At 25.8% G+C, this 8,938-nt stretch overlaps 1 protein-coding gene across 2 annotated transcripts; it reads left to right on the top strand.

Moving 5' to 3' along the window:
• Positions 1-910: 910 nt before the first annotated feature.
• LOC111637172 (ubiquitin-conjugating enzyme E2 J2-like) lies at positions 911-8,229 on the top strand. Of its 2 annotated transcripts, none has more exons than XM_023382598.1 (6): positions 911-969; positions 5,034-5,074; positions 7,410-7,603; positions 7,688-7,735; positions 7,853-7,933; positions 8,010-8,229. In XM_023382598.1, exons 1-6 carry the CDS (start codon positions 950-952, stop codon positions 8,214-8,216), a joined length of 591 nt encoding a protein of 196 aa, XP_023238366.1. In that variant the 5' UTR covers positions 911-949; the 3' UTR covers positions 8,217-8,229. The 2 variants fall into 2 exon arrangements, with proteins under 2 accessions (XP_023238366.1, XP_023238367.1); XM_023382599.1 differs by lacking the exon at positions 911-969 and adding an exon at positions 1,037-1,366.
• Positions 8,230-8,938: the final 709 nt, after the last annotated feature.

The raw sequence follows: 8,938 nt of genomic DNA, 5'->3' as shown, positions 1-8,938 counted from the left end.
TGAAGTATGAATTATTGGAACATCCTCCCTATTTGCCAGATTTGGCTCCCTCTGAATTTCATTTATTCCCAAATCTTAAAAAAAATTTTGGCAGGAAAACATTTTGGGTCAAGTGAAGAGGTGATAGGAGTGGTAAATGAATATTTTGAAGACCTTCCAGAATCGCACTTCAGGGATGGAATACTGTTTTGGAGAAATATTGGACAAAGTGTATTGAACTAAAGGGAGACTACATTGAGAAATAAATGCATTTTTAAAATAAAAAACTCATTTTTTCACTAATTTCACCTTGAACTTTTCACCTTGCCCTCATATATTATAACATAAAATGGTCACTTATGCTGCTTCATTTACGACTCAAAGTCATTCATAAAGAGTTAAAATCATCATAAATGCAAATGCTTGATAATATTAATCATTCAGCCTCAGATGATGAGGATTTGAAAGTGTTTCCAGACAGTAGTACTTGTGCAATGATTAAGTTTTGACTTGTCTACCTTTGAATTGAATAAATAACATGAGTCAAAGGAATATCAAATATATAGATTGGGTCCACAAACACACATAAAATGAAATGAAAATCTAAATTTCCTAGGAAATATATGTAATAATAATTATATATACATTAATGTGCTTTCACTTAACATACTGTTTTCAAGGAGCATATCTACTGTATTAATCTAGTACTATATATATTGTCCATATGTCACATTGCTGTATACTAATAAAACCAGACATATATTCATCAATTTTTAGAAATATTCAGAAAAATATATGTATTTTTTTTAGTAGCAGTTAGTTAGTAATTTAATATATTTTTTTAATACTTCAGAAATGACATTTTGAAATATATGAATTTATAATATTACTTTAATTGTCCTGAAAACATTGTTATGTTTAAATTATAGAAATAAAAAAGGAAAGATAGCAGTTCCTAGCCCAAAGAAAAATGAAAATTCAAGTGCTATGGTGAGACCTATAATTTTAAAAAGATTGAAATTGCAAAAATTGCATGTTTTACAGCAGACTGTTATTAGAGTAAAGAAAAAACTTGAGAAGGATATTCTAATTATAACAACAAAATGTACAGAATTATGAAAGAATTTGAAATGCTTCTGATTGGGATGATAGTAAAATTAAAATATTGGCTCTTTGGAATGAAAAACAATTAGATTATTGAAAGCAATGTTTGGAAGAACATGGAATTTTTGTGTATTTAAGACAATAAAACAGAAATATTTTGGTATAATTGTTGAAGAGTTTATTGACATTTAAAAAAAAAAGAAAAAAGCTGTTGTGAAGGAAAATTAATTGGAATAATTGGAGGCAGATGATCATTAAGAAAAGACAATATAATTGGACAAATGTAATTGATTTTTTTCTATATAAATGTTTATTATAGTTTTGCATTATTATTGGATTTGATTTGATAAAAAATATAAATTGATTTAAATATTATATTTGGTAATATTGATAATAAATTTCATTTTTCAAATTCTTCAGATTTGCATTATGAATGAATCTACAATAGAATTTCTCAATGAATGAATGAATGAATTAAATATGTCAAAAGATCTAAAGAGTTTAATCCAGAATATTTAAAAGAAATAGTGAAATATCCAACCAAAATTAATCTTTAATCTAGTATTTCTGCATTTGATGTACAAAACTTACACACATATTTGAACAGTTAAAATAAATTAGCGTATAAAGTTGAATGAACATGCTGCATTAAATGAAGAGTGGTTTCTAAATGATGATAGAAAAAATTAAGAAAATAAAAGTTATATTAAATCAAAATGATTCTTTTCATTAATTTATTATAAGTATTTTAACTGGAATGCAAAAATATAAAAAATATCCTAATTCATTGCTCAGTATTAAGCCTATAAATCATAATTTTTATTTGGACTTAAGAAATGAGAAATAATTCCATCTATTTAGTTTTAATATAAATATTTGTAAAATTTCTTTCATCTTTAGAGTTCTTAAAAACAATTTACTAGTAATATATTTTATTCTGTGTATTTATAAAAACCATTAATATTTTATATTATGTACAGTACAGTGTATTAAGAGAATTTCAAACATGTAGATCAATGTTTCTCAACCTCTAACGAATTGTTGTCCCCTTCAATAAAACCGTTACGTAGTATCGCCCCTTCACTTCAAAACTCCGATGCCGAGGGCCAAGGCTAACGCCAAATTTGTACTGCATTGAATAGACTAGTGACTAGTATAATGTTATTTGTTTAATTATTGTACAATATAACGAATAAAATATCTAATTATTGTTAATATAATGTTTTTTGCCCCCCAAAATATAAATTGTTACTAATCGCCCCTCAACATGTAAAAACGCCCACATGGGAGCGATATCACCCCCGTTGAGAAACACTGATGTAGATAATCTTTTGATAGACATACAAAAATGTAAAAAGAAAAAAAACTTAAATTATTGAATTTGAATACTGTAATTTTAATATATGACAAATATAGATGAAAAATATTTATAAATTTATTTGTTTTACATATATCTGATGGTTTTTAATATACAGTGGAATCTGGTTATTGTAATCATGGATAATGTTATCAATCCACTATTGTTAATGTAATCAGTTGGTCTCAAAACACTCTACATAAAATTAGTTAAAAATTATCTGCCTATTATAATCAAACTTCAGCTATTGTTATCAATTGTGATAATTATCTTTAAGCACACACCAGTAGAATTCTTAAGCAGTGGTCACACCTAGCAATTTTCAGCCGCTTGGGCTACTGAAACTGCAACAAGCACGAGTTTCATGCATCTTGTCATGGTCACATTATTCATTTGCATTGCAACTCATAAACATGTGACCTTATAATAAACCAATAAAATTACAATAGCTTGTTTCTGACTACTTTCATCAGTTTACTGACAGTTATACTTCAGACTATTTACAGAACTTTTCTTATTAAAATGGCAAGCAGTTCCTTTTCTGCAATGAATAAAATAAAAAAGGCAATCATTTTTTAGGGTTGGCAAGAATACACAAAGAGAAAAATAAGAGAAAACGTTCATGCTGGGTTAAAACTTGGCAAAATGAAAATCAACAGACTAAACAATCAAGCTTCTACCAACTGATGAATGAATTAAGGCTTTCAGATGCTGATTGGGTTGGGGATTTGGGTTATTGGGGATATATCTGTATGGATGTGAATACTTTCCAAAGTATTTTATGGGGGTTATCCCCATAACAGCTAAAGAAGATACATATCTTCAAAGTTCTATTTTATCCGGAGAACATCTTTTGTTGACACTTTGTTATTTTCAATACTGCCACTGTATGACATGGCACAAAGGCATTATGCACATTTGAAATCAGTACAAGCAGAACAAACTTTTTGTTTGTAGTTGCAGTTGCGCCAGTTTTCGAAGGAGTTTATTAGTTAACAAGAACAGCCTGTGCAGCTGGAAATCACAAGGTGCGACCACAGCTTTAGTAAATTTTTACTAAATAGACCTTTTCTTCTAAACTTACTTTTAACAAAGCATACGTTTTATATTTTACATATTAAGGACATGACAAGAATTTTTAGAAAATACATTACATGTACTTGAAGATGATTACTTGAAATGTACCTTTGGGAATGATCATTACTGTTGTGATTTCTCTAGTTTAATTCTGTGATCTGTTGAGTTAAAAACAGTTTATAAGAAATGTAGCATATATAAATATGTAATGTAGTAAGTGTACAGTTTGTGACAAATAAATTGTACACATTCATACAGTAATTGTAATAAATTGATATTCAATAATGAAAATTTTTTTATTCTATGTTTAATCTTGTCATCTGATTATTGTTATCAAAAGTTACAAGTCACAAAGTAATCATGATAAATAGATTCCACTGTATTTGGTTATTTAAATTTGGAAAATCTAAAAATTAAAAGGATAAAAATGACTGAAGCTTACAGATGTGTGTATAAATTTTTAAAAAGTATGAAGTTTGTTTTTGACAGTAAAATAGATGATTTCTTTCATAACTTGAATCTTAAAAATTGGCAAAAATATTTTGAAAATTTAAATAGATGTAATAATAGGTTAAAATAGATGCCAAAAGTTAATGTAAAAATGAAAGCTGAATAACAATATAAAAGATATTTACAATTATTGTCAAATATATTGAATACTGGGAATATTTTTAAAGCTGAAAGCATTGTTACTGTTAAATTTGTTAACAAATAAATTTAATAATAACTTTAAAATGCCTTTAAAAGAAATATATTACTTGTCTTTTTCAATAACTAATGACTAACCAACTACATATTAAAATTAAATCAAAATATGTTATTTAATTTTTTTAAGAATACCATAATTCAAATTAAAATTTCATAAATTTAAATTATTAATTTCAAAAAGTTATTAATTGTTAAATAATCTCTTAATGAGAAAGAATTTGTTGTTAATGGAAATGTTATATATTTAAATTAATAAACTAAACCAAACCATTTGTTTATGTATTGTGTGTTAAACCAGTTACAAGGGGGTACAACAATCAAAGTTTTTTTTCTTTTTAACATTCAATTGGTAGTATACAATTAAAATTTTAAACTAATTTTGTTTATCATAATTTAAATTATACACAAAAATGTATTTTTATGTATAATTTAAATTATTAAAATACAGATTGACTACTGTATTTTTAATATTATGCATCAGTGAACTTATATATAAGTATTCAAATGATATATTTATTATGTGGGATTTATATAAGAGTTATACTACAGCTGTTTTTAATATGATTCAATGAATTAATATCTTGAAAGCATAACACTGTATGTAAATAAGGATTCATTAAGATTACATAAATTAAGTAAATATCAATATATACAATTAAATTCAATAAAGTAAATAATTTGCAGATAACTATAAAATGATATTACTTGGTTTGTATGATTACTTGAGGTTATAAATTAATAATAATAATTACTATCTACATGAACTATTATTATTATTATTATTAAATTTTAATTTTTTATTTTTAAGGCATTTTGTTGTCAGAGGACCAGAAGGAACACCTTATGAAGGTAAGAAAGTTTTTAAAATTAAAAGGATTAGTTTAGATTTTAAAATTTTAATTAAGAAATTATAATTTATTTAAATTAACTTTTTAAACTTAATTTTTTTTTTTCCTAATAATGCAAATTAATAACTTAATAGAGTAAAATAAGTGTTACCGTTACTAGTTATTAAAACAATTTAAATAAATCATTGATAAAAATAAGTTCCAGAAATTCAGTTCTGTTATAGAGTCTTCTTTTACTTTCCTGGCTTGTTATGTATATAAAATGGAAACGTATTGGATTCATGTCAAATTTGATCCTTCAGATGTTTACAAATCTTGATGTTTAAGATTCCCTGAATTCAAAAAAGTCAAAAAAAGTGGGGAAGTTCATGTGTTTGTGTGTGGGGCATCTATTTTGTTTAATATCAGGTTGGGGTGATGGTTAAGAAACAAAATTTGGCATGGTAGCTTGTGTATAAGGGACATTGATGATGATAAATTTTAGTAGTTAAAGGTCACAGGGACAGGGAGATAAAGGAGGTTGTGTTATATCCGAAGTGAGGTCAGACTTAATAAAGGTTTTACAGTTTATTAACATTTACAATTTTTTTTATAAAATTCATCTCTATCTTCAAAATTAATCATTTTACCATTATATAATAATTAATAATATAAAAAATTTTTAAAATAAAATCTTGTAACAGATGTGCCAAACACAATTTTAATTTTGTGCTAATGTGCCTTGTATTTTTTGTCAGGCAAGTTATACAACTTGTTGCTGGATTTTTAAAAAAATTTCATCATAATTTGTTTTTTAAGGCACTTTTTGCCAATAATTAATTAAGTTGTAAATCTTGATTACAATCAAAAATATAATATTTTTAATAAATATAGTGTTTTATTTATTGCTTTTGAACAATCAGATTAACACAATCATTTCTCATTGTTTACATGTTTAATAGAATGAATTGATGAAAATAGAAATTTTTGTAATCCGTAACCAATTGATAAATTACCTTGATACATGCATTTTTTTTTTTTCTGAGTGTAAAATATAGTTTTCATTATAAATGTATAGTAAAAGAAAAAAAATTCAATATTTTAATTTGGTTTTATTTATTAAATATAAATTAGATTACAGTAATGATCAATATTAAAGTTCCAATATCCATTCTAAGATAACAGTTTGTATTTGTAATTATACTTTATATTGGCTTTAAACAATCATGACATAATGAAATTATTACAAAAGTTGCTTCTGGCCCTTGATATAATTATATTAATTAAATTATCAACAACCGTGAGGCAGATAATAGTGAGGTCTTATCAGACCAGTGATGGGCACAAAGTGAAAACAATTTAATAAACACAAAAAATGACTAGATAAGTGTGAAAATGTTTTCACACTTATATAGTAACTTTTTGTGTTTATTAAATTGTTTTCACTTTGATCCTTGAGCGTTTGTGCCCATCATTGGTCTGATAAGCCCTCACTATTATCTGCCTCACGGTTGTTGATAATTTAATTAATATAATCATGACATAACTTTTTGCTTTTGATAATATTGAAAAGAATTCATTCAAAAAGAGTACAACTTATTGTGCATTGCTTTGTCCAAATTATGAACACTGTACAAAAAAGTAACATGTTCCTGATTGATCAGCACCTTTACAACAAAGCAACATTTTTTAATAAATGGTTTAATTTTTGGGTTTGATCTCAAAATGTCAAGATATGCAAAAACCAAGAGGGTCAAATTTGACACAATTCCAATAGTTTTCCATGTATGCATAACAAGCTAGGAAAGTAAAATGTAAACTTTTTGATTTTGAACTTAAAGAATTTTTTTCTGAAGAGTTAACGTAATTAAATGAATATATTTTTTGAATCTTGGAAGAAAACAATATATTTCTGGAATTATAGGAATAATTATAAATCATTTTGAGTGTATCTACTTCGCAAAATTAGTTGAGGTCTTTTAATTGTACATTTTCTGAAGTATAAAGTAATACTTTTCAGAAAATAGTTGTAGCATTTATTTAATTGCAAAGAATCTATTTCTGTTGTTAATTACTTATTCTTCAACTAAAAGTTAAATTATCCTACAATAACGTTATGTGAATTTGTTGAAAATTTTGTGTAGAAGTTAAATTAAAAGAAAGTAATGTAGTTTAATTTTAAGTTTTGAATAAATGAAATTTTTTTTATAAGATCCAATATGACACAAAGTTGTACGAATAAATCATAAAATAACTAAATAGTTAATTGTATGCGATTTATTTGTTAATTTGGATGAGAAATTATTTATTTTCTTTATGACAACTGGATTATGAAAACAAATTTTTGTGTTTATTAGGTGGTTTTTATCATGGGAAATTAGTATTTCCCAGTGAATTTCCTTTTAAGCCACCCAGTATTTACATGATTACACCAAATGGTCGGTTCAAGTGTAATACAAGGCTATGTTTAAGCATTAGTGACTTCCATCCAGATACCTGGAATCCTGCCTGGTCTGTTTCAACAATTTTAACTGGCTTGTTAAGTTTTATGGTATTTTCTATTTTGTTCTATATTCTCCTATATTTAATACAATTTTTAATAATTGACTAATTCAAATATAATTGTATTAAATAGGTTGAAAAAAATCCTACATTAGGAAGTATAGAGACATCAGATTTTGAAGTAAGATGAATTGTTTTTCTATAAAATTAATTTGTATGTTAAACATTTCACTTTTTAAAATTCATTTTTAAGAATACTTGAAATTTATAGTATTAATTATTTAATTGTTTTTTGTAGAAAAGACAATTGGCTTTGCAAAGTTTAGATTTTAATTTAAAAGATCCAACTTTCTGTGAAATGTTTCCGGAAGTAGTTGAGGTATGCTTATATTATATTAAAACTTAACATGAAAAATAAAATAAAATGAGTAAAAATTTGACAATTTTTCCTCTAGGAAATAAAGACTAGTGCTGAAAGATTAATGAGGAGAAATGGTTTTGTGAATCGTTTAGAAAATGATTTGGACCAGAACAATCCAGACCAAATATATCAAGAACAGGCACCTGCAGCAATGGGCAGCACCCTTACAAACATCTTTGTAATCATGGGTTTTGCTGTTTTTGCTTATGTTGTAAAATATGTTTTGAGCATTGTTAAATGACATACAACTACCAGTGCCTTGACAAGATTTTTCTCTTATTTTAATTTTAATTTGATATCAACAAATTAAAACACCCTTTTTATTTTATGGAACTGTTTTTTGCCACTGGACTCTCTAACTAAACCCAGGTGCTTAGTTTAATAATTCGAAATGCTTCATCTTTAAAAACTAATATCCAGAAAGTAACTTTTTATAAAAATCTGAACTTCATATTTCCACAGACAAATCTATTCAGATTGGAAATTTATTTAATTTTTTTCAAATTTTAATTATTTCATAAAGATAAAAATTGAAGTTTGAAAAGCAGAGTGATATGCTATTATTATTTTTTTTAAGTATTAATATAAATTTATATATATATATATGTATGTATAGAGTGACTGTGTATTGGAAAATATCAGCCAATTGTAAGTGAATTTATGTAAATGAGAGGAATGTAAAATTTTGTACAGTTTCAATAATTGTTATATAAGTTGGATATGCATTAGTTACATGTACAAATAACGAAAATAAAGCACATAAACAGTTGGGAATAATCTGTTTTAATATTGTACTAATAGGTTAAAAAAATTTTTAAATATCTACTACAGTCGACCCCATAACACGGGTTCCTAAAGTTCGGATTCCTATATCACGGCGAAAAAATTGCGATAGTATTCGTACAAATACGCTAAAAAAACACTTATAATTCGGTAAAACGTCATCGCCGACTCGTGTCGAGA

Source organism: Centruroides sculpturatus, unplaced genomic scaffold, assembly GCF_000671375.1.
Source record: "Centruroides sculpturatus isolate CEXI.00-Female unplaced genomic scaffold, Cexi_2.0 scaffold1080, whole genome shotgun sequence".
NCBI classification, from domain to species: Eukaryota; Metazoa; Arthropoda; class Arachnida; order Scorpiones; family Buthidae; genus Centruroides; species Centruroides sculpturatus.
The sequence above is the reverse complement of the archived record's forward strand: the minus strand, read 5'-3'. Positions and strand labels throughout refer to the sequence as shown.